At 38.4% G+C, this 25,882-nt stretch overlaps 2 protein-coding genes across 3 annotated transcripts; both read right to left on the minus strand.

Moving 5' to 3' along the window:
• Positions 1–14,806: 14,806 nt before the first annotated feature.
• On the minus strand, positions 14,807–21,598 carry dhx35 (DEAH-box helicase 35). Of its 2 annotated transcripts, XM_042004718.1 has the most exons (22): positions 21,517–21,598; positions 21,015–21,142; positions 20,820–20,912; positions 20,483–20,560; positions 20,240–20,344; positions 20,093–20,154; positions 19,862–19,931; positions 19,688–19,747; positions 19,177–19,289; positions 18,956–19,052; positions 18,656–18,814; positions 18,237–18,447; positions 17,960–18,084; positions 17,650–17,704; positions 17,307–17,497; positions 17,119–17,196; positions 16,844–16,973; positions 16,636–16,717; positions 16,471–16,542; positions 16,260–16,371; positions 16,031–16,093; positions 14,807–15,659 (listed from the first exon to the last, which is right to left on the minus strand). In XM_042004718.1, exons 1-21 carry the CDS (start codon positions 21,554–21,556, stop codon positions 16,055–16,057), a joined length of 2,100 nt encoding a protein of 699 aa, XP_041860652.1. In that variant the 5' UTR covers positions 21,557–21,598; the 3' UTR covers positions 14,807–15,659; positions 16,031–16,054. The 2 variants fall into 2 exon arrangements, with proteins under 2 accessions (XP_041860652.1, XP_041860651.1); XM_042004717.1 differs by having other exon boundaries at positions 14,807–16,093.
• Positions 21,599–22,764: 1,166 nt separating this feature from the next.
• On the minus strand, positions 22,765–25,808 carry rab5if (RAB5 interacting factor). The gene is made up of 4 exons (XM_042004823.1): positions 25,500–25,808; positions 24,668–24,771; positions 24,444–24,573; positions 22,765–24,175 (listed from the first exon to the last, which is right to left on the minus strand). The coding sequence occupies exons 1-4, from the start codon at positions 25,605–25,607 to the stop codon at positions 24,134–24,136; spliced, it is 384 nt and encodes a 127-aa protein (XP_041860757.1). The 5' UTR covers positions 25,608–25,808; the 3' UTR covers positions 22,765–24,133.
• Positions 25,809–25,882: the final 74 nt, after the last annotated feature.

The following is a 25,882-nucleotide window of genomic DNA, read 5'->3' on the forward strand; positions in this document are numbered from 1 at the left end:
AGTGTCGAATTCAACACAACATGCTGTTTCATACCAAGTCAGGATACAAATGTCCATCTTTCAGGACTAGTAAAGACAAAAAACTCAATGCAAGTTTCCATCACATTCCTGTGAATGCAACACCACTACGTCACTTGTTTTTGTGGTGGTCAAACCGACTCTAAACAAATAAATTAAGTAAATAATGCAAAGCTGGAACAATAGAGTGCAATAAGGAGGTTTCAACGTACATTAGGTGCAACATTAGAAGGATTAAATTACCAAAAATGAGAACTCACAGAATTAGATTACACACAGATAAAGAAACCACAGTCAACAAAATATAAATTACAGTCATATGAGGGTAAAGCAGATTGAATCCACAGAGGAGTATCAGTAACAATTGCTTTGGCCAGGTCAGAGCTGCAGCACATTCCCAGGGCATGAGAAGCTTGACAAAAAAAAGAAAAAAAAAAACAGATCACCACACACTCACGCAGACTCACATATGCACACACAAACAGCATGCTCCACTAGAGCAAACTTTATTGATCTGCCACCTAATTTCCTAATTAGTTTTTATTGGATTTCATAATCGTCATCAGGACACATCAAAAGAAACTCAAAACCCCAGCAAGATTTTCTGCTCTCCTCAACATAATTTTTTAAACTCTGAAAATGAAGCCATGTATTCAATTGCAAGTCCCCAGCTGTGAGAGCAACCCTGTTTTCTTTTTTCCCTTACATCTCCTCCAGAATCCCTTGGACAGCAAACACTGCACAAACACCATTTCTCCCATGTGCAGTAACTGATGTTTAGCATTGCACATTTTCTGCATGATCTCCTGCCATTTGTCACACTGCTTTCTCCTCAAACACCTCTCACTTGTAGCACGCTAAACATACTGCAGTACGAAGCACAGAAAAATGTGGAGATAAAAAAAAAAAAAACACTATTATTGATAAAGATTCTGGTCAGTGGCTGTTACTTTTTGCTTTGTCTTTTATAACTAAGCTCACTGTTCCAAGTGAAACATTTGTTTTACATTTTGATGTCCACTGTCATTGCCTCTGAGGTAAACTAACCAGTCAGCTTACATGTGCTGCACAGGAAATGTCTTTCAAATGCTGCAAGTTGCTCAGCTGCATGTGCATCAACATGCTGAAAGATTGCAAGTCCAGCAGCAAAAAGAGGTTTCCAAAGTCTATAGCAGCTGGCCAGCGGTTACTAAACATCTGATTTTTTTTATTTATTTATTTATTTTTTTTTGTAGTGTTACATATAAGACAATGGCAGATATACTCCAAACAAAAGGAAGACTTGAGGGGATTTAGAGACAGAAAAAAAAATCCAATGTCTTCATTCAATTTGGGAACATTTAGGTGTATCGGCATCTGTTTATAAAGACCCAAATCCACAAAAACAGTGAAGGAGATTTCCACATCAGTGGAATGAGCGTCCCCTTGGACCACAGGCTTCAGCTTCTCCGAGAGTACCTCCACTATCATATCTGTTCCACATGATCCTTGTTGCACCATCTGGTGTGCAATATATGAGAACGGGGGAAGAACTAGAAGGCAGAAAACAGTAGCCTGTACATAGACATCCTGTCAATTTAAACCACTGCTTTGATGCTTAAACAGAAGCAAGAAACTAGAAGAATAATACTAAAACCTTCTGTTTCCAAGCTTAGCTACTCTAATTAAATGCTCACTGCCAGATGTTAATCAAGTGATTTTCTGGCTTTTTCTCTTTGTTATGGACCATTTTGTGATTAAACCTCTGGCATGAACACACCAACACAGCAGCTTCTAAAAGGAGAGTGGATGAAGAAAATGATACATATTACAGGATTCTCATTGTTAATGACAGCAGAGTGCCAATAACAGCTGATGAAGCAAATCTAAAAGTAAGATACTTTGTGAAGCACTTCATCTCTTGTTTTGTATGCAAATCAAACTAAGACGACGTACTAATCCTTAAGAAAAAAAATCAAAATAGCATTTAATAGCTAGATGTAATAAATGTGAATTAAATGTTATTAATTAAACTGTTGCAGAAAAAAATTAAAAATAAAAGTCAAGCTTACCAGGATAGACATGAACTGTAGCTTCACCATCTCACTGACCTCACTAAACCACAGTACATGGAAGAAAAGCGATTGGATTGACAAGCTGTAGGCTTTGGCTTCTTTATTATTACTATTATTATTATTGACAAAGGATCTGGTTTAAAAAGTTTGGGTTTTCAGGTTCTTAAAATACCAGTTGTAAGTGAACGAAATGTTCAGGTGTTTAAAAAAAAAAAAAAACACTTGAGCAGACGCACTTCAACTTTTCTCTGTGTGGACGGACATTGTCTTAATTTTTTAATCATAATGGCTCTAAATGGTCAAAGCCTCAGGTACCTCCTATGGTCTTTGGGGAACTTCCTCGACGGGGTCCCGGCACCGGGGTCTACAGTACATAACATCAAAACAATATGACAATCTGGAAAAATCTCCATTGCGATCTTTGGGCCATCAGGCAGCATTGCATTAAAAGCAGTCACAAATCTGTAATGGAAATCATTGCATGGGGTCAGGAGCAATTCCAAAAATTCTCTGAACACAATTCACTGTGCCATCTATAAATGCAAGTCAAAGCTCAATCATGACCCAGAAACAGCACCTCGTTTTGTGGGCCAAAGTTTGCTTAAAATTGAGGCCAAAAAACTGAAAAATCAATCTGGGGTCATATAAATGGACATTTTTAATTTTTTTCCCCCCCAGGGAAGGCCTTGCATGTTCAGCAAATTATGGTGAAACATTCTGCATTTGTTACAACAGCATGACTTCATAGTAGCAGAGTCCGGATGCTGGACTGGCCCGCTTGCAGTGCAGACCTTTCTGTGACTGAAAACATTTGGTTCATCATGAAGTGCAAAGAAGAGAATAAATAAGAAAACTCAGGACTTTTGAGTGTCTAGAATCCTATATCAGACAAAGATGGGACAACATTCCTTTCCAAAAGCTCAAGCTGATGTTCTCAGTTCCCAGATGTTTACATACTTTTTTTTTTATATATATATATATATATATATATATATATATATATATATATATATATATATATATATATATATATATATATATATATATATATATATATATATATATATATATATAGACTGCCATCAAAAATATGAGCTAATATTTTCCAGGAAATTGTACGCTGCAAAATTTCATGTTCTGTTGTGAATATTTGTTTTCAGCTGCGTTTGTCTGTATGCCTGTCTGTTAGCAACATAACTCAAAGTTATGAACAGATTTTGATTCAATTTCAGGAAAAGTCAGAAATGGAATAACGAACGAGTCATTAGACTTTGTGGGCGATCCGGATCACTGCCTGGATTCAGGAATTTTTTAAAGGATTCTTTATAGGTGCAAACATACAGGAACATCTGTGAAGTTTGTCGTGTCCGGGTCTTTCGCTGGTAAAAACAGAAAGGTTGCTAAAGCGTAACACCATTGGATTTTCAACATAGATCCACTTAGATTTTTCTTTGATTTTCATAGTTTCCTTTAAACATGCTGACAAGCTGTGTTGTGGTTGGCTGTTATAAGACACAAACAAGTGATCATTCTTCAAACTACTGAAACGACACAAAAGCCCAGAAAGATGTGAAAACCGGTCAGCAGCTACTGAGCGTGTCAATGCTGAAGATACACCTTGAAGTCCTTTGAAATATTCAATAATTTGTTCAGATCATTTAGGACTCATGAGTAAAACATTATAGTACCATTTAAAACATACTTGTTTTTGTATAGCTGCCAAAAATACCATGAAGTGGGTGGTTGCAGTAACAATAACAATGTTGGTGGTTTTTGTGAAGTTCTTCTTGTTTCTTTTTAGCAGCTCCTTCACAGTGTGACTGTGGATAGACATAAGGGCATTCTTTCAGTCCTAATGCCACTAGCTTTGCCTCATCTTTTCTGGCCTTGACGCAGAGGTTATCAATATGATTGTATGACAATATGAAAAATTCTCTATGAAAAACTATCAAGAAAATGTAAAACAATGCAACCAAGTTGCAAACTTCAACATGGACACTGGTATGATGTAGGGTTTGTTTTCACTGGCAAGCTGTTCATGGCCATGTGACCACCTGGTTGTGTCATAGGTTTCTGCCTGCAAATGGGGAGATAGGCCATTAGAGCTTCCTACTCAGAAACTAATGCCCACAATCGTTGGCAAAAGAAAAAAAAATTCAATGGCTTGGTGGAAGTCTGAGCTCTGAGAACTCTCATTCTGCTTTTAATTTACATTTTACACACTGTCCCAATTGTTTTGGAAATGGGGTAATAAATTAACAGAAATATCCATCCAATGTGATTCTTTTCAGAGAAACTCATAGTGTGTGAAACCTTGGGAAATGCTGTAAAACACAGTATCAATATCCAGGAGTAGAACAGCAGTACAGCAACAATCAGTAAAGACCCACAGTTTGTACTACAGGTATATAAGGTTATGTACAGGAGATTTGCATTTCACTATGCTAGATAGATCATTCATATATATGAGAAATAACATTTCATTACAGAAAGTTTAAAGCATCTGGAAGATCAAAAAAAAGATTTTCTCTCCTTCATTCTTCTATCAAATTTTCTCAAGCTTTTATTCCAATCTTTCAAACAAACCTCAGATCAAAAAAAGAAAAGAAAAAAAACCCAGGTCAGTCCAGCCTGAAGGGCCTTTAAATGACCCCACATCTTGCATAACATCCACCTTTGTTCACACTGAGGTGTGTAACGGGGGTCCAGGAGAGCAGAACAAACTTAAATCCCAGTGAAGATGTTTTTGGCCTTGATCACCGTACCCATCGATCCCTGGCTGATTCCCACTCAGATACGTCTTATTTTATTAGTGGCTTCGGCCTTCTGCCGCCCCATTCCGCTGTGATCAATACTAGCATGGGGATGGCCCTTATTTTTCACTTTTAGTGCCTTAACGCTGTTTAACCGTGTCACCTGATAAACGACAGGCCCTCCCCAAACACTGATTTCCTATTGATTTCTCCCTCATTCAGCCATCCCTTCCTTCGTCACTCTCCCATTGTTTTTATCTCCAGTTATCTCCTCTCTTCTGGCTCTATAGCTTGACTCCACCCCCATCCCCCAAATAGAGCCAGGGTCATCTCTCTCTGTATGAAGAAAAAGAAAGAGAAAAACTCTACCAATTTACCTCTTTACATACAATGAGCGAAAGCAATACCGCCAGACAAAGAAGTTTGTGTTTCTCATTTTCCATAATTACCCACCAATCAGCCCAAACACAAACAGTGGTGAAGATCCGTTTATGTGCATGAAAAGATCGACCAAGCAGGATGCATTGAGCACCATGCAACAGATGTTATAACAACATGGAGGGAGACAGCTCCATCTATCATCCACTGAAGTCCTGATGATCGAAGCACGGTTTGGATTGTGGAGGAGAAACGTTCTGGGAGTTCCAGCCAGGCAATATACAATCCACTTAAATGTCTTTTTTTTTTTAGCTATAAATATATAAAACACATCTGTTATATGTACAGTAGATTGTGATCATATAGAAATAAAATTTTTGAGGAGATAATTAAATAAACTGCATCTAAATATTAGAAAAACACTCATCTTACAAAGAAGGCTTGCCATGCTTTCTGGCCGCACTGTTTTAGTCTGCATCGCTTACCTCAAAAAGTACATTATTTATGCAAAATTAAACCCACTCCTATTCCTGCTTAGTCTGGCTCATCCACTCAGTTACCTCCTTATTGATCTCTCTCAAGTACTTCTGTAAATCCAGTCATTCCTTCCAGCTTTACACCCACTAAATATGGGTCCCTTATCACTAGATACTTGAAGGGCGTCTGGCTGAGGTTATGATACTACCAAATTCACAGGATAACCATTACCATTAGGAATGGGAATTGATAAGATTTTATTGATATCAGTGCCATTATCAATTCTGGCTATCGATCCGTTTCTTTATCGATTCCCTTATCAATTCCTGACCCAGTTTATTTAAAGAAGAAACAAGTAACTATAACACAGATTTAAGGTGTCAAAAAATAGTCTATTTAAAATCTAAAAAGGGTAAACTCTGAGTTTATAATCTTTGTCAACGTCACACGAACAATGTAAAGAAAAATTACTCGGATCAATAAATATCTTAAATCTGCTCTGGATGAAAAAAACTACAGATCTGGTCTGAAAAGGTTAAATAATGCCTAACTTAATATAACAGTCCTGTAGATGTTCACATGGAGTCAACCAAGCATGCAATAAAACAAACACTGACAGCTGCACTGTGTATAGAATTTCTAGGATTCCCCCCAGTTCCTTACCATATTTATTCATCTAATCATCTCATTTTCCCAAATCAGACACTCAACCAGTGCACCTCACAGAAATGGTCACTTTTAACTTTACCTGCTGTTCAAATCTGTAGTGATGAATGTATCTTTGTGCTAAATCTTTATTTTGTAATCATTTAGTTAGGTATTAGTATTTGTTGTGTAGCTATTCTTTTCTAGAGATTTGGACCTGTGAAGAGACAGTGTGCAGGGTTGCTGTAAAAGAAGCAGCGCTGTGGAGTCCTAAGACCATGAACACCTCACAAACGAGTTAGCTGGTGGGTGGATCACCTCCTCCAATCTAGTAAATGAGCTTGAGCTGGTGAGGAGAAAAAGCCAGCTTCTGAGGAAAAGACGGATGGAATGCCACAAGTGTGGGAAATGGGTTTTTGGATTAAGATTAGTGCACTCTATGAGAAACCAGCACCCCTTTTTTGTGAACCCCACCTTTAAAAATAAAAACTGAACTGCAACCAAGCTGACCGGGCTCGCTGCCAAAGAGGCCTGGAACCGGACTGTCGAGCACTGTGGGACTGCTGCTGCCAGAGAACCACCAAGCAGGTTAACGACCACCTAAACTGCAGAATGATGAAACCAGTACCAGTCAACTTCCGCTTATTCTGTTGTCTTTAGTTGACCCCATAGTCTGAATGCTAGGTTTCCATGGTGGGCGTTGCTGTGTCGTAACGTTAGATGCATTTAACACAAGAATGGTCAAGACCGTCATTGACTGTTTTAAAACTTCATAAAAAATCATATTTGCTGGTCCCTGACTTTTCCTAATACTTTGTGAATAAATTAAACCTCTGTATGAACAGAGGAAATATGATTATTTCTACTACAGGTGGTCATTTTGACCATACAGGCTTTTCTATTTTTAGATTTCTGGCGTTCTGGATCAGATCATGTAGGAATATATTATAAAGGGTGGTATGCAGAGATGGATTCATGCTTGATTTTACATCATACTGGACTTTGCAGGACTAAATGTCCACATCATCAAGAAGTGTGCAGAAGTGTGCAGAAACACAACTCAAAAGGGTTCTTGCAGAGGAACGTCTAGCAAAGTTTCTGAAGGGAATCTTGCATTCTCTCCGCATCTGTCAACCACATGTACACTGAAAGAAGGCAATAATATTCACTATGAGGCTAAAACAACTATAAGTCCCATCCTGAGCAGACTAGACCTGCTGCATGGCTTTGCCTCACGTGTTGCCAGTGTCTGAGTTCTCTTTCCAGCTTTGTGCTGCAGCCCACTTCTAGACTTTATAGAATAAAACTAAATTTCTCCTTTGCTCTTCAGTGGCGGAGGGGCAGGGTGGCCAAATCCTGGCCACCCCAAGCACATCATCACAGCCATGACTACACCCCCTCTTATCCTCATGCCAAACCATTCCTGTGCAGCAACGGTGCTTCCAGTTGCTTCCCTGCCTACACATCCTGTATTCAGATAACTGGCGCGGTTAGAGATTCCCCTCAGAGTGGCAACTGTCAGACGCGACCAAACAACAAAAAATCAGAGGCACTGCTCGCCAACAGGCATGCCAGGCAAATGCTTGGGCCGCCAAGAGCCGGTCAACTTTGACTCTCTACAGAGCAGTGACAATGTGAAGAGTTTGCAATCACAGCGGTGAACTGAAGCAGGACCCCATAAATGGTCCTGATTTCACCCCTCGGTCTTGCTGCAAGTAAAACCTAAGGTCTTATGTAAACAGCAGAGAGCGAGTTTATTAAAATGGAGATGTTTTCTGTCTGTGACAAAAAAAAAAAACACATGCAGAGCAAAAAGAAAAGATCAAGACAGTGGTAAGTAGTGGAGATAATACATAAGCTAATTTAGTTCAGACCAGCTCAGTCTGTCCTCATGTGGAGTTTCTGGCTGAAAATAAAAACATATCTTGGACAATACAAGATATGTTTTTATCCTCTGTATGTCTTGTACATATTACAGAACTTTTCTCTGACTTGACAATTTAGTTATCAAATTAAAGTGATATACAATTAATTTTTCAAGATAATTATTTTAAGTTAGAATTTGTTGGCAAGAAATTTAGATAATGCACTTTAAAGTTTATAAATACAAGCTGTGTGTTGCCTACAGGTGTTTTTTATATATTTTCCATGTGTCCAGTCGCTTTATGTTTCTGAAAACTGCCTGTGTTTATTTATGTTCTGTGTGCTGTAAATCTAATCCTAAAGAGTCATAATACAGGCCTCAGCATAGAGTTTAATATTCTGTGTTTGCCCCCGTTTGATTAAATGAAAAATGAAAATAATAAAAGTAGAAAAATAGTGGAAGTTGCCAAAGAATATCCAAAAGTGAGGGTTGAGGAATTTAATATATTAACAACAAAGCCACATAGAATGAGCCCATAATGCTGCTGATTGCCATAAACTAAGTTGAGCATCTCCTCTCAGCAAAGTAGTAAAACTCAGTACAGTTGTCTGTAAAATATGCTACTGCTGTAAAATGTAAGCTTTTTTAAATTTATCTACACAAAAATGGAAAAAAAATCTAGAATACACAAAATATTATTTAATCTTTCACCATTTTGTGCTTTCCAAATATTGTAAAGGTGCAGGCTTAATCTTGTTGGAGCCTGAATATTTGCAGGCGTGGTATCCTTGCAGTTACAGAGGTGGTCTTGGGTCTGGGGTACTCTGGGTTCAAGTCTCTGGTGTGCCAACAGAGGTGAACCACCGTAAAGCCTTTAACTCCTCCCAACATTTCATGATTGTTTTCATATTGTTGCTGTTAAAGTCACACTATGTAATGGTTTGACCTTATTACTCAGCGTTCCTGACCCATTTGATGGAGCACTAACATTTATTATGCACATTTCTGGGCCATCAGAGCCCCCAATAGCTGTTTCACCACTTCAATCTCAGAATGAATCTAAATAATAATGTGCCCAACTACAACCTACTAAAGTCTCCATGAAGCACAAGAACACACCTGCAGCTACAGGTGAGCTAACTGCTAAAGTATCAAGCAGCTAACAGCTCCAGACAGAAAAACAGCAGGAATATTTTCACCAGTAGGAGGAAAACTCAAAGCTGGTGAGTGATGAACTCTCCGACATCCACAGAAAGCAGGAAGTTATTCCATTAATGTGACAACTGAACTGAATTAAAAGAATCTCCAGAGAGTACTCTACTCCACTCACGTAAGAAACACAGCAGAGTAGTGATTAGGCTACTCCTCTGCTCTACTCGGTCTCTCCCAGCATTTGTTTTTAATATTGGTCGTTTCTCTCTAATACAGACATTAGATCTTTTGCCATTGTCATGTTTGTTAATGAAATGTAGCCGTGATCTGGATCGCCTCTTCCGACAACAAACAGCATGTCTGTTTATTTGTAGTCAGTGAGCTGGTAAGCACCGATAGCGAGCATTGATGAACCCAGTGGCGATAAGTTACCATATCATTGTAATTCTCCTGTGTTTAGTATTAATGAGAATAGTAAATATGCTTGGAGACACCCCAAGAATGCATCCACCCAAGAGCTGCTGCCATACGCTTTGCTCTTGTTATGCCACTAAATTAATATCTTGCCTGTACTTTGCAAACGCATATGCATGTAAACACAACAAAATGTACTGAGCACTTAGAATTCTGCCATTTGCCTAAAAACAGCCTGGGAACTTGGGGTCATGTCACCCTCATGCAGTCTGAATAAGTAAACCAACATCATCTGTTAAGGAATCCACTTGTGTGACCTGGCAATTTTTTATTAGCGTGCCCCATCCACTCTTTAACAGTGGGTTAAGTGATAAATTGACATTTACAGCGTGGCCTGCCAAGTAACACGGAGCACAGAGCACACTGAGAAACTGGCCATGAAGTAATAAGTGAGTGGGCAAGAGGTTTTCTATTAACACAAGGGGAGAGGAGTGAGAGAGGTTGGGGCTACATGAAGACCATTTTCTCGAACAAAGCTGCTTTGCCTTTTACAGCTGCTGCCTGCAATACCCTTGTTGAAAGTAATCAGGCTGAAGCCATGGAGGAGCTTGAGCACCAACTAGTGGTGGTGGGGTTTCACTGTCAAGATAGTCCTTACCAAACACATTAATCATGACCAGGGGAGTGTAAAATTCAATCGGCTCCTTCCATCCATTTCATGTGAAGCAGACTGAAGGCCGGCCTTGTAGTGCCTGAGAAAGGAAGGATGAAAAAAGGGGTGAAAAAAGAAAAAGGAGCTCCCTACACTTCATCAGAACCCCTACTTCATAACAAATGGAGTGTCTCTCTGGCGGAGGAGTGCCATCAGAAACACGCGTTCTCTCTATCCATTTAATCCCGGCAGTGGAGGAAGGGTCAGGGAGGGAGCAGTGGGTGCGTGTTCTGCTCTCCGCTCGCCGCTTCTCCAGTCACACAGTAAACTACCTTTTAGGAATTGTTTCTCAATAAGAAATGATCAGTCCATTTATCTGCACCAGGCGGGCCTGTCTCCTCACCCAGACCTCCAATATTTTTCGTTTGACCTGATCAGGGCTATAAACTAGACCGAGACACTTTCAATTTGTCACCCTAGGAGGCCTCTGCAAGTCTCATGCTACTGATTGCATCCACCCTCCTAAATGTATATAAAAAAAATGCTTCAAATCTCTTTAAGTTAAATGTTGTTGGGTTTTTTTTTGTTTTGGTTTTTTTTTTTTCTCTCCATGTAAAAAAGATGGTTTTAGATAAAGCCCATTTCATGGTATAAGATATCTTAAGGGATTAACATATTACATCCAGAACATAATGATTTTTTGTATTTGTTTTTTTTTTTTAAGAAAATGTTGTCAGAAGGTCTTTCTTAAAGAATATTCAGGATTATGCTAAATCATTTTCTTCTGTCTCCCACTGAAAATGATATGAGCAAGTAGATACTCATAACAAACAAGTGGTAAAATATTTTTTCAAAAATGATATGGTAAATGCGCAAGAAAATTAACTGAGAATAACTGAAAATATAATTGGATAGCAAGAATATAATCTCTCAAAAATCCACAGATTTTATCACACATATACATAAGTGCATATAAAGTATGAATTACTTAATTGAAAATGAAGATCTAAAAACAAAAAAAAACACATATTACTGATTATTTACTGAGTAGAGAAATATTAACTACTTTGTTTTCTATCAAAACATGTATAAACTTTGTACAGGGGGTAATTACAATTCACACATGACTTGCTTTCCCATCAAGCCCTTTAAAGCAGTTAAACATTCTTTGAATTGAATGGAACATGTCAATGATTTTTGACAGCCCTGAAATATGAGGAGGGACGCTCAAGCACATACGCACAACCTGTTCAAACTGCTGCCTCGTCCGAGTCACATGCACGCAATTAATCACCGATACCTCCGGCTGTCACCTCACATTCATGTGGTTATACAACACTAATGGGCAACTGAGTGGAACTGAAAAACACATGTATTGATGTGGCCTTACTCGTTTTTGTTTTTTTTTTTTTTGTTTTTTTTTGTCCTACAAGAAGTCATCAGGTAGGGAAAACGTCTGATCAGATCACGCTGAGACACACAAATCACAACTTTACTCACCATACTTCAGTGGATCTCCTAAAATAAAAGGGATTGTTGCAGCAAAAAGAGTAATGGGACAGCTCAGAATTATGATGTGACAGCAGGTAGAAAAATAAACATGGCATTGCAGTACTTCTAACTTTATGCAAACTGTAAAAATATCTGTGCAAAAAAAGTCTAGTCCAGCATCTCTGGCTACAAGCAGCAATCAGTGCTTTTTGCTGTATGGGCATCCAAGCAAGTACAGAATAAATACCAACAGGCTCCATACTGATTCACTAATACAGAGAAACTTATCCACATTTACCAGCGGTAACAACTCTGTTTAGTCTTTTTTATTTTCTTAATGCTAATTATATCTGCATCTACAGGTTGGCATGGCAATAGAGAGCAACACCACACTGGTGAACATCTTCTCATGTTAACACTTACTTGATTAAATAAGTAAGTAAGCTTATTGTATATTGGGGAAGACAGTGTTAGCCATTACTGAATAGAGACCCAATACTTCAGGATAAGGTGTTTATCACAACATTTACTGCAGTTATAGGCAAAGACTTACAAAATTGCAACCACTAACCCTTATTACCTCTGGTAAGTGTCCTAATTGCATATTGGTGGCGTTAGCTAGGTTTAAATGTAAATTGCCAAGGCAATATCAATGGGAGAGAGTGTCAGAATCTATTATGTTCCCTCATCCTTCATTTTGCAGTTTTGGCTTTTGACTTCCAGTGCAGCTTAAAAGTAACAACCTGACTTCAAATGTACAAACATGCAGCAAGAGCTACTTTAAGACAAATATTTTAAATAAAACAATCATTTTAAATATGCAGAGAAAACTAACCAAAAGACACCTGCCCTATGAGCTAATTACTTCCATTTTGTTTTAGTGGATAACTCATTCCTGTATTATGCATAAAATGCCAGACAAGTGATTTTTTCCAGTTATGTGAGACAATAGTTTTGCTAAGCATTGAACTCTTGCAGTAAAGCTAACATTTAAACTTTGTTTTTTGCTTGCAAAATAATAAAATTCCCAAGAAAATGTTTAAAATGTCTCATGTATACAAGTACCATGAATGCAGAGCTAGTTACTAGGCTGACACGGGAAAAAGATAAACAAAAAAGTAAGCGTTCCAATAAAGTGTTCAGTAGCTGCTTTTTCTCTTTTTACCTAAACCAAGCTGCATGGTGGCAAGATGTTCGGAGCAATCACTACTGCATTTTAGTTAAGCAGGACTTTGAAGCACCCAAAAGTGGCTTATTGCTTACATTTTCATTTAGTCATTGTATAATTACAGTATCAGTTAATAAATTAATAATAATGAAATGTCACGTCACATACAGCTGTACAAAAGAAAATGAAGCCAAAATCTAGTATCAATGTGTGGCTCACCCTTTCTTCTTCCTGTAATTAAGATGAGAAGAAGCTCCCAGGTGCTGCCAATCAAATGCACTTGATTAATTGATCATCAGCAACTGTGACGTCCTCTTTAAAAATGGAAGTTTTAATAGGTTTGTAGGTCTGTCCTTAAAAGAATAAGAACTACTACGTGTAATAGAAGTAGTTATGACCTACACCATAAAATGAAAGAATTAAGGTTATACAACGGTCCAGTCAAAGTAACTCAACTTGACTGAAATGGGGTGGGCTCTCTGGAGTTGTGTTTCTCAGTAATAGTCCTCAGGACCCACTGCCCTGCTTGTTTTAGAGCATGGGTTATCCAAGTTCGGTCCTCGAGATCTACCCTCCTGCAACTTTTAGATGCAACCCGTCTCCAACACACCTGAATCAAATGTCGTCTTCATGTCATTCAGCTCTGCAGAGGCCTGGTAACGAGTCAGTCATTTGATTCAGGTGTGTTGGAGAAGGGTTGCATCTAAAAGTTGCAGGATGGTAGATCTCGAGGACCAGACCCCTGTTTTAGAGGTAACCCTACTTTAACACATCTGAATGAAATAAATGGCTCCTTAACAGCCTTACAAACAGCTTGATGAGGAAGTTAATTAATCTGAATCAGGTGTATTAGATTAGGAACACAGGTAAGTGAGTCCTGAAAACCTGGATTGAGAAACACTAGTATAGTCGTAGGTCTTAAGTTCTTGTGTAATGTGTTGGGAAGGCCCCAGGTGTTTTTCTTTTTGTGTTTTAATTCATTGTGTCCTCATCCAGTAGTTAAAAAAAGTTGTGTACTTTATATTTTTCACAATTGTATATCATCAGTGTTGTGGGACACCTGGTAGGACACCTGACAGGTGGGAGTACAAAACAATGGAGAATATTTAAGTGAATTTAATCAACATGGCAATTGATGGGGCTATTTTATATTATAAATTATATCCATAGATTTTTATTTTAAGCAAATGTCCAATGAAGTGTTAAAATTTTCCATATTCATGAACATAACTGCAGTTACAGTCTTACCATTCTGCATGTGTCAACAGCAGAAACCATTAGGATATATGCTTTTTAAAAAGACAAGAAATAGACACTGGTAAATGCTCTCACAATCAGTAATAATCATATTAACTTGACTACAGTATGTAGTACAACAGTGACACCCCCTGGCAAACATATACACTGCATGAGAAACCACACTAGTGTGTTACCAAAATAATTAAAAGCCGTAATTAGGTGTATGACAGTAAGGCTTTATTTACCAATGTCAGGAAGAAACAACACGCCAGTTTTCTCAGAGGTAAGCAGTTACACAGATCTACAGATCACTGCTTTAGCTGCATATACTTATATATATAGTATGGTATTTGCACAAATAAGGAAAGTCTTTCCATTTGCAATATGTTGAGATCTTAAGTGAGTGGGTCTACATCAGAGTACCATTTAGCATGCAAAGGTACTTCATTTGTAAATCTATTTGATTTGAGTGCATCTACCCATCTAGTGGTGTGTTTATCATTTAACTGAATTCACTGTTCTGATCTAAAGAACAAGTTATACCAAAAAAAAAGAAAAGTGCTGGCTGATGTCAACTTTGGTAGCTGTGATCTTAATGGTTTCAGAGTACATCCTAGCAGAGAACAAAGTACAACAAACCCGAGAATAACCTGTGCACTGATGCTTTCTGGGTATGAGTGAAAGTCATACAAGTATAAATGTGCAGTGGATGGAGATGTCAAAAGATTTAAATTGTTGATAGGAAACTGGTCTTTTTGCCAGATACTTGGTAGAAAATGCTGATGGGGGGAAAAGTAGAAAGGCGCTGAAAGTGAGAAACCATAAGCAGTTATGGCCACTAGTGATGGCTGAAATTAGAAAAATGCTGTTTCATTGAGGCTTTGGATGCAAGGCTTAATGTTTTTTTTCCTGTTATCACAGCAACAAATTGCACTTCATTCTTGGCTTCACAGCTTTTCATTTACAATATTTGGGTGTATTCACACATTTCATCTGAAAACGAAATGTGTAACAGACTGATAAAAAAAATTGGCACAAAGTGGTAACAAGGCCGCTTATATCTGGCTGTGCTGTAATAAAATGGGAATACAGAATGTAAAACAAGGATTTTAAAGCAATGCAGTTCATTCACAGTATCAATAATAGAGAATCTCAGGTTGGATGGAAAAACAATGTAGAGCAAATTTTTGAAAATATAAAACTACATTCTGCATAATCATACAGAAACAAATTTGAGGTTAAGGAAACAGATGAAAACACAAAAGGCACCCAGGTACAATGTGAGCAAATTAACTAAAAAAATAATTCCTCAAAAGGAAACATCCTCTCAGGCAATTGTCGTTCAAAATGATCTGCAACAGGAGATGATACAGATTTTAGAAATACAGGATGGTCCTGTGGCACATGAGCTGTTTCTGGACCTGAGCCTGCTCTCATTACAGTATACATACATACAAATGAACTACATGGTCATGCTTGAATAGACACCAGTCAGGCCCAGCCTGGTCTCTTCTCACATTCATTACCAGATATCAAATATAAACTACATCACAGCCAAAAAGCAAGATACAAGTGCTAACATCAACACTAAAAATATTCCACTTAGTCCTGTAGTAGCTTGGCCACAGTGTAGAGGGAGTTGTGCAGGTGGACATAAATATATACTACATCTTTATTTACAATGGAATAGATAGGGGGCACAGTGGCAAATTTGTCTTCCTGTCTTATTGTGGTGTAATGATGGTGGATTTAGAGGACTCTGGATCTCTTGCTGGCAAGCGAACCATGCTAAAAAACAAACAAACAAGACGGTGAGCCACAAGTATTCCTGAAGCAGCCAAGTATACAGAAGCTAAGAGTTTTGTTAACAAATAGCTTAACAAAATCAAGACACTGAAAATTAGTTTGGGTAAATGTTTGGGGGTGTGTTCCTTTCTCCTTTTTTTTGGATTACCTTAGCTTGCTTGTAAAAGTGAGGGGCCAACTCAACCAGCCAGGATGACTCAACAGCAGTCACATCGCGCATGTAGTATTGTGAAGTCTGCACCACTTCATTAAAGACAACCCTGTAAAGAATGCAAGCAATGTTTATTTTTCTGCATGTGTGATTATGTCATATACAACATACCACAGAAGCTACACTGTGGCTTATATTATGTACTGACCACTTTGGAGGTTTCTCTCCAAACAGCACAGAGCTGGGGTGGATGTGTAGCTCAAGATCATCTCGTAAAGTCCTGGGAATGCAAAAGAATAATTGAGCATGCTGCCTTAAACTAAATGTGAAAACAGAAATATACGATTGAAAGAAGTGCCAAATGCACTCTCACCGGTAGGAGCCAGAATGATGAATACGCGCAGCATTAGCAAAGAATCCAGACACAATGCACTTCAAGATCACATCTGGATCACCTGGGCAAAACATATATGAAAAAGGGTAAACCAGAGATGGCTCACCTGCTTTTGTGTTCAGTGTCACTTTCTGCACAATTGATACAAGCCTGCATGTTACTTTACATAATGATAACGTGGACATACCCTCGCTGGAAGTCCGTGGCACTTTGAATTTGTTCATGAGACGTCGAAGCTGCTCACGCACAGTCACAGCCCTGAGCAGACCCTTGTAATTGAGAAAATGTTCCTGACACCACTGAGAGCTCTTCTGGTGCTACAGGAAATACAGAAGAAAAAAAAAACATCACATAGCTTTGATTAGAGTCAACTTTATCCAAGTTATGTAAGTTCACAACAGCCCCAAGTGTTTGCTACCACTGACTAAGCTGACTGCACACACACACACGCACACACAATACCTTAATGAATGCTTCATACACATTTAGCATCGTGAGGTGGTCTCCTTCAGCAACAGCAAATTTCCTGTGCTCACGGGCCTGTAGGGTGAGAAGGGTGAGATAGCAAAAAGGAAGAGAGGAAAAAAAAACAATTGTTATGCTGATTAAGCCTTTCAGCTAAAAATACAGCATGCTCTGTTTTCACTTACAGCAACTTTCTTCTGATTGGGCGGCACAACAAATATGTTCTGAATCTGCATCATTGCTGCTATGGTAACAACCTCTTTGGAGCAGCCAAAGTTCCCTGACTCCAAGAGCATCTTAGCGAACATGGGGCTGAGAGGAAACTCAGCCATCCGCACACCCATGGGATCAGTCAAACGGCCGTAATGGTCGAGACCTGCCAAGAAACAAAAAAGGCATTAAAGACGCTGCATCCTATGCACGGAGAGCTTGGCTTATAGATGCTTGCCGACACAGAATTCTGACCATTAGTCTTATGCAGAGATTCCTTTTTTCCTTCATCACACTGCTGACCACCTTGTGTCTTACCTCCCAGAGCGTAAAGAAGTTCCAATGCCTGAACCATAGTCTGAGCTGGAGGAGGCTGTTAAAAATACAATAAAGGGAAATGCATTTTAACTACTATATTCACTCTGAAAAAACAGATGAATGTACAATCCAGCATACTTGAGAGGTCACTGCTGGTCTTCACAAACTCATACAATGGTTGTATGAGTATGTGGCAGTGTAGTAAGCTTTATGTATACATTTGTTTAAATAAGGGGCCATTTTTGCTACTTAGAATGTAAAACACAATTTCTTTCACAACCAGTATGTGGATAAAGAGTGAGTGACTCACAGAAAGGAAGTTGAACCGCAGCACATTATCGATGCCTAATGCTTTGAGCTGCAGGATGACAGGGGCCAAATTGGTGCGCTGCATCTCTGGCACAGTAGAGGCAGGTAGTTTCTCAAAGTCTTCCTCTGATTAAAGAACAGAAGCAGAAGGAGCATGAAAATATAATATGGGGAGTGATAAAAGTTTTTCTTAACATACAAATATTAATAGTAGACCATTCTTATTACAGATGCTAATCCTCAATGCTTGTCATCGTTTCCTGTAAACTCAGACATACCCGTGTACAGTCTAAAGCATTTCCCTGGTCGGTTTCGTCCGGCTCTCCCGGCTCTCTGACTGGCTGAGGCTTTGGAGATGGGAGTGACCACCAGGGACTCAATGGCAGTGCGAGCATTGTAAGCTCGCAGCTTTACGAATGCACAGTCAATGACAAATACAATTCCATTTATGGTGATTGAGGTTTCAGCAATGTTAGTGGCCACCACAACCTGGAAAGAAACATAAGATTTTTTTTTTTTTAAAGTATGAAAGCCTGGCTAAAGGTCAACTTTAAACCCATTTTTTTTTACTCTCAGGGAAGTCTCTTTATAGCAGTTACAGGGATTTTTTTAAAAGAGATGCCAAATATGCGCACTGTGATAAATGAATATCATAAAAACTTAATTTTCTGTTCTGGAAGTCAAAAAACACATTTACCTTTCGGACAGAGGGGGGAGCCCGGTCAAAGACCTTCATCTGCTCAGCATATGGTAAACCGGAATACATGGGCAAAATTCTCAGGTGTTTCTTCATGCCATACCGTGACAGAGATCTGGCCTGATCCTGCAGAAGAGACGCCACCTTCTCCACCTCCTCCTAAAAGGGGAAAATATATGGCGAAAATAAGTACAGTTACGTTTTACTAATGAGAAATCCAGTGCATATGATGCTGCCACATTCATAAACCTTCCTGGTTTATGAATTGGACATAAGCCAATTAAGAAGAGAGTCACTAACCTGGCCAGTGAGAAAAGCAAGAACGTCCCCATCCTCCTCTGTCTCATGGATCTTCATCACTGTCTCCACTGTGGCTTTCACATAATCTGGGACAGGACTGACAGCAAACCATTTTTGAATTTTGTTGCACTTTTGTTGCAGTGACTACAAAGTTCTGTTCAAAGAAATATGCAAGTTATACATCATATGGTCAGTTTGAAGTCTGTATGTGTATGGATTACCTGACAGTGTAGAAGATATCCACTGGGAATGTGCGGCCCTCCACAGTCAGAATTCCACATGTGTCCTTGTTTGGATCCCCAGACTCGTTCAGGTTGAAGAAGTCATGAAATTTCTTCAAATCAGAGCAATATCACAGTATTATAACAGATTTTTCTTTTATAAATATTATTATATTTTGCCCCAACACAGCAAAGAAAACATTTATGCTACCCTAAAAATCTGACATTTGAGAAACTCTACAGGTTATAAAAGTTATACAGTTAAAATCGTTTGCGTGTGCAGATGAAAGCTGCTTTAAAAGAGAAAGTACAGTAAGATGTCTGATATGGCATTTCAGCTGACTTGCTTAACACCGAGCACAGTCATGGCCTGATTGTGTCTATCTATCATCAGGGTATCGCAGATGTCAGTACAATGTGATCCCACCCGACGTCTGCGTTCCCCGTGTCTGCCTTTGTTGATCTTTTCTCCCTATTCAAGCATATCTGTTCATCTTAATGATGCAGTCACCTTGGCATCAAGCGTTGCAGAGGCCACAATAACCCTCAGGTCTCGCCGTTTCTTCTGAATCTGTTAGAGTCAAAGAAAAATATTAAAAGAAATGCACAATAATGTGAAACTTTATTGGAATATTTTAGCAAGTTATGTTGAATTAGCCCCAGTGATATAAACAGATGGCATTACCTTCTTAAGCAGGCCAATGGCTATGTCTGTATACAGGGTTCTCTCGTGAGCTTCATCTAACATCAGCACACTGAAGATGACAAAAGAAAAAGAAAATATTCCATGAAAAACCTGAACCAGGTTTTGATCATTACATAAGATTGTTTAGACATATTATGTATTTATAGTTGGGCATATTATGTCATAATAATAAACATGTTAAGGACATTTGACAGAATAACCATCGCGTACCTATATTTTTTCAGAAGAGGATCGGCCATCATCTCTCGCACCAACATGCCATCTGTTACAAACTGAAGCACACGGGCACAATTAATCACTGAATGAAACCAAACACATGATCAAAATAAACACTGAACACATCTGCCACTAGCTTACTTTGATCCTTGTGGCATGGGGATCAGAGCAGTCATCAAATCGGATGGTGTAGCCCACCTCATGTCCCAGCAGGGCCCCTCGTTCCTCTGCAACACGATTAGCCACCTATCAGCAGGAAAGAGGGGCAAAATACAGTATTTGAAGCAGGCACATGTCCTTCAACCTTAACTAAATTTGCCTGCAGCAAGATGACATTGAAGAAGAGTGAGCTGAGAAATAAAAGGACATCAGTGGAGCTCTTACAGAGATAGCAGCCACGCGGCGAGGCTGCGTCACTCCAATCACTTTCCCCTCTGCCGCCCAGCCAGCCTCCAGCAGGTACTGATGGAAGTCAGATGAAAGGGGAAGGCAAAGGAGAACAAAGCATGAATAACAGAATCTGCATAAATTAAGCTTTAGCTGATGTGGCCCAAGCCCTGCTAAGAAAGAGGCTACTAAGCATCAAGACAAGGTCATGTTAAACTAGCGTGGGGGGAGTTGGTCTGTATGAAGGGTTTTCGGAAACTGCAGCACTGGTGTGCATTTTTTCCACACAAGTTCACCTTCATTTTAAATCTTTACTGAAGCAAATTACACTAACCTGAGGTATTTGTGTCGTCTTCCCACATCCAGTCTCTCCAACTATGATTACAGTTTGGTAACTTTCAACCAAATATAAGATGTTGTTTCTGTGCTGCATCGGGAACAAATAAGAAGTAGTACATACTGAGTACATGCAACAAACACAGCCAACAAAACTCTTCTCATTTTCAGACGTGTCAAAGCAGTGTGAAACCTTAAAAACCGGGAGTTTCTGCCGCTGTTTCTCAATAGAGAGGGCGGTGTTGGGGTTGAAGATGATGGGGGAACCGGTGGTCTCTGAGTTGAGCTCCCTTTCCTCGGAGATCCCCGGTGCCTCGGAGCCTGGAGCAGAACAGATGGTGAAGAGGAGGATAAGATGTTTTATTTAAATGTAAGCAGGCTGAGGATTCAAGAGGATGACAGGCAGGGTTTGGTGCAACGCCCAAAGATCTATACAAGAACGCCTTTCAACAGTGCAAATTCCGCTGTATGCATTGTTGCGTTCTCCATAGTATTTTAATCTTGGCAGGTTAATACTTTGGTTCCGCACAGCTATCCCGAGCTGAACCCGTTCAGGCTGCAAACACCACGCAGCTGCGCTGAACGCGGCAACAAAACCGAGACCGGACAATACACAACAGCGCCTGCATAGCCGTGATTGTAAACCCATAGAAGTAACACCAAACGTCTTATTCGGTCATTTTTTTCGCACTTACCCGGCTTCCAAAATTTCATCGTGGAGTGGGGAGCCGCCATCTTGGATTCTACGTCACATATTCTTTTCCTCCACCTCCATAGATGACGTCATGATTTGGGCTTTCTTTAGAGATTTATGAATGATGCCGGAGCGTTTAACGACAATTGCCAATACAAGTTCAACTTGACAATTATGGCAGTTTTTTTTTTCGCTTTTTTAAAAATTGCTAACTTAAGTTATGCTACTAACGCTAATAAGTAAATGGCTGATGCAGTAAACCCTCGAAATGAAAGCTATGAAAGACAGCAGCTGATACAAGAAAGGTTAAAATTGAAATTAAAGTTCATACTTTAATCCAGTATCATATCACTGGAGCTGAAAAATAAGGAATTACACAAACCGAGGTGCTTTGTTAACTTTCTAAATATTATCAATCCTCAATGCAATATTTCTGAAACAGCAGTTTATATCATTCAAGTAAGCCTCAGGATTTTGATCTAATAGCTCAAGTAGTATAAATTAAAGCAATACTAGAGATATTTTTATGTAGTTTTAACAGCATTCCAGTTTGTATTGATTTGAATAATTAACATTTTATGCTAAATCAAAACAACACTCATTTACTTTATTGTCATATTGCATCTTTTCTGCAGTGTGACAGAAGCTACTATAGGCTATCAAAAGTTTGGAAAATATCAATTTAATTGTCAGCATTGTTCTTCCATCTTAACTCACTTACAAAACTAAAGGTATCCTTAACCATTTAAGATTAGTTTACCATAGTGGTTACCACTTTTTATTCTATCATGCCTCAACAACTTCAAGTCTTTATGAGGGAAAATTTCATCAATCTGACCCACAACAATACACCATCTGTGTTCAGATTTTTCTTAAATTAAAACCAGTAAGTGATGGATTTTAAATTATTTTCAAATTGTCTTGTTGGACTGCAGGTTGCATAGCTGAGTAGTACTGCCCTTATTTTATCTTCAGCATCCTCAGGTCTACAAACCCACTAATGTACATGCTACACACCAACTGTAAAACTAAAGTGGACAGAGAACTTGACTACATAGCAGTGAGACCCCACCATTAGTTTTTTTTTTTAAACAAGCAAATATAAACACACCTGAAAACAACCACTTCGCTGCACAACACAGCATTTCAGCAAAAGCTTTAGCTCAAAGAAACACCTAGTAAATACCTGAATAATCTAGAAGAAAAACTAAGATTTGTAAATACTTCAATAAAAATCAGGCACTCTCTCTGAAAATGGAGGCTAAATTAAGCCCATGTTTAATGATTCCCAAAAGATTTGATCAGAAAATACAATCCTTTCAAACACCAGCTGCATATTGAATATAACAGTATCATTACAACTTTGCAAGAACTGCTTTTAAAAGTTCACTATAAAATACTGAGAAATATGTTACATCAAAAAAGACATAACATAAATACAAATAAGTCTGTAATACAGGTGGACAAATGGGACATTGTACAGAATTTACGGAGAAGTTTAAATTAATTTCAAAACAACAGGCAACACTTTAATCTGGGAGCTACTTGTGAGAAAAATATTAATTATAAATAGTTTTTACCTTATTAAGGGCATTAATAAATGTCAGCTAGATACACTAAAAGCAAATCATGGCAGTGCACAGATCCAGTAAATCTTCAATTATGAACATTTGCATTGTTATACAACATGCATGCCTCCCTCCTCTTTGCTTGGAAATGATCTATTTCCTGGATGGCGCCAGAGCATAATGATTCTGTTGGCATCAGGACTGGGTATAATTCTATATATCTATTTAAAAACCAGCATATGATCTGTTGTTAGAAGTTAGATATCACCTGCAGTTAGTCACAAATTCCAAGTGTTAGAAATCATATGTATTCAAAATAATATAAAATAACAGTTTATGTTGATGGAGCAAAAAAAAAATCAAAAGAAGTTCCAAGACATTTTAAAATGTCATGAAACAAATTGCGCCAACCATAAACTGCTGACACACATCGTAGCTGTTACCCTTATTTCTTTAAATAGGCAAATTAATCATTTTTAGGAGAAACTGCAGAATCAATTCCTTACAGGTAGCTCTGTTCATCCAACATGGTGCATGTTGGATACAAGTTAAAAGATGAAATGTCACATTTGTGGACTGACTGAATCCTAGAGACTAAATGATGAAGCTTTGTCTTTATTGCTCTGCCCCTGCAACTTGACTGAACAGCTCATGAGCAAGAAAACAGGATGGGTATTCATACTGCTTGTTATCTTTATAGTGTAAAGTTTGCATTCATGTTTCTTTCTTTCTTTTCTTCTTTCTTTATGTATCTTTAGTGTTTCTATTCAGACGTCATGAACATGATGTGAAGAAGGACATAACATTAGATGAGTGAAATGGAAGATGTATTTAAAAAATGAAGCCTCAAATTAGAGAGATATACAGTATTTGAGCACATTTGTCTCTGTGTTCTTACTGGATCTTGTTTTACAAACTAGGATTCCCATGATGCACTGCACAATGAGAAGTCATACTGTATGTAGAGAGCACAGATACCCCCAAACCATTAAGTTTTTGCATCTTGTAAATTTGCTTCAACAAATGTTCATAGTGTCCTGTGGATTCCTCTCAGTCAAAATGAAGAGCTGTGTAAAAGATTATCCACACCACCTGGAAACAGAAAAACTAATTAGACACCAATGTATATGCTTTATGTATATATATATATATATATATATATATATATATATATATATATATATATATATATATATATATATATATAAAAGACATTTCAGATACAATAACAACAGTGGATGTTTTTGGCAATGTTTCTACCTGTGCAAAGAGATATATTTTGGTTATCATCTCAACCAAATACAGATGTGCAGTACTTTGCAAAGATGTAATACATTTGTAGAAGAATTAGTGTTCCCACCAGAAACAGAGCAAAAGATGTCATGAAGCCTTCTTTGGTGAGTTCCCACGTGCCCCCATACTCTTCTTCGTCAATCTGCTGAAAGCTGCTGAAGTATACGTACAGGACACCAGCATTGATGACGCAAAATCTAATGGGGTAAACAGTAGAAGATGCTTCCATCAGTACATTTTATTATAAGAGATCCAGTAAAGATGTCAGAATTAGAAAGACTGTACACCTACATGGCTATTCCCAGAAATCCTTTCAGTGGTGCAACACCCCATATCACACCAAGAATAACTGCAATAATTTGTCGGAGCCAGTAAATCACATCTAAAAACTCATCCTGTAAAAGAAAAACAGAAACATGATTATTATAATTGAGTAGATACTAAGAACTAGCATTAGAACAAAGTAACCCATACAGATTTTATACATGCCCATTATAATCTTTGATCTCATGTTGTTATGATGATGTTTCTCATGTATGAAATGTATTTAAGTGTTGTGTGTAATGGAGAAGTTTAGTCGCATCGGGTCCTGATCCAGTTCTATTCCCTACCTACACAACCTTGCAACCTTTGGAGCCTTTAGAGTTAACAGAACAACAAGTGGCATTTAATATTTTACAGCTGTGGAGTTAATTTCTATGGTTAAAAATGTAAAACAATATTCCAGCTTTTAAATGTGAAGAATGTGTGCTTCCATCAATGTATCAAAACTTAACTGGATTAACACCTTAAATATCAATCCAATCCAATAACACAGAATTGATACAAGGAATAACAGAACTGTAAACTAAAAACATTTGGATCTTGGACTCTTTGATTAGCAATTAAATAATTTGCTTGTCCTTGCTATGTTGTCCGTGTACAACATAGTCCAAAGTAACTTTCAAATCTTTCTATTTGACAGTCAGCTAACCCAGCCAAGTCAGATTAATCCTTAGCATGGCAGTTAGGTGCAGCTAGCCGTCTAAAGAAACAATTATGTGCATTCAGAACTTAGGGATGAATTAATTACAGAGACCCCAAAAAACCCAATGTGGCATAAAACCCCAAACAATTGACTGACCTTTTCTTCCCAAACAGCATTACTGCAGAAGGCTTTGCTCCATGTGGACTGTTTTACACCCCCATTCAGCAAATGACTTTCTTCTTTCCGCTTTAAACTGCTCGCCATTCTCAGCTTTCCTTCAGCAATAAACGTAAAAAAGTAATAAACCAAATATGATGACTGATTAAGTTAGTTTTAAATCTCCTTCGCTGACCAGAAGAAGAGCGTGCTGAGGAATATTTGAGGGTATTAGAGCAATCTACGCTGAGCTGAGCTGACAGATTTCAGTCGCTAACCGTCAAAGGAAATTTGCGCATGCGTACCATCATTTGACCCCAGTCTATACTAGCCAATCAGAGATTGCGACGTTTCTGCAAGCGAACGGCTACAAACTCCACACC

The sequence above is a fragment of the Melanotaenia boesemani genome, chromosome 13 (assembly GCF_017639745.1).
Source record: "Melanotaenia boesemani isolate fMelBoe1 chromosome 13, fMelBoe1.pri, whole genome shotgun sequence".
In the NCBI taxonomy this organism is placed as follows: Eukaryota; Metazoa; Chordata; class Actinopteri; order Atheriniformes; family Melanotaeniidae; genus Melanotaenia; species Melanotaenia boesemani.

Excerpts from the sequence above, each read along its gene's own strand:
- dhx35 (XM_042004718.1), bottom strand. The coding sequence starts at position 21,556 with ATGGCGGCTCCCCACTCCACGATGAAATTTTGGAAGCCGG. Across the intron at positions 19,053-19,176 it reads GATATCTTCTACACTGTCAG|TCCTGTCCCAGATTATGTGA; the intron begins GTAATCCATACA and ends GTTTGCTGTCAG. Across the intron at positions 17,197-17,306 it reads CCAATCAGAAGAAAGTTGCT|GCCCGTGAGCACAGGAAATT; the intron begins GTAAGTGAAAAC and ends CTCACCCTACAG.
- rab5if (XM_042004823.1), bottom strand. The coding sequence starts at position 25,607 with ATGGCGAGCAGTTTAAAGCGGAAAGAAGAAAGTCATTTGCTGAATGGG. Across the intron at positions 24,772-25,499 it reads ATGCTGTTTGGGAAGAAAAG|GATGAGTTTTTAGATGTGAT; the intron begins GTCAGTCAATTG and ends TTTCTTTTACAG. Across the intron at positions 24,574-24,667 it reads GGATTTCTGGGAATAGCCAT|ATTTTGCGTCATCAATGCTG; the intron begins GTAGGTGTACAG and ends TTACCCCATTAG.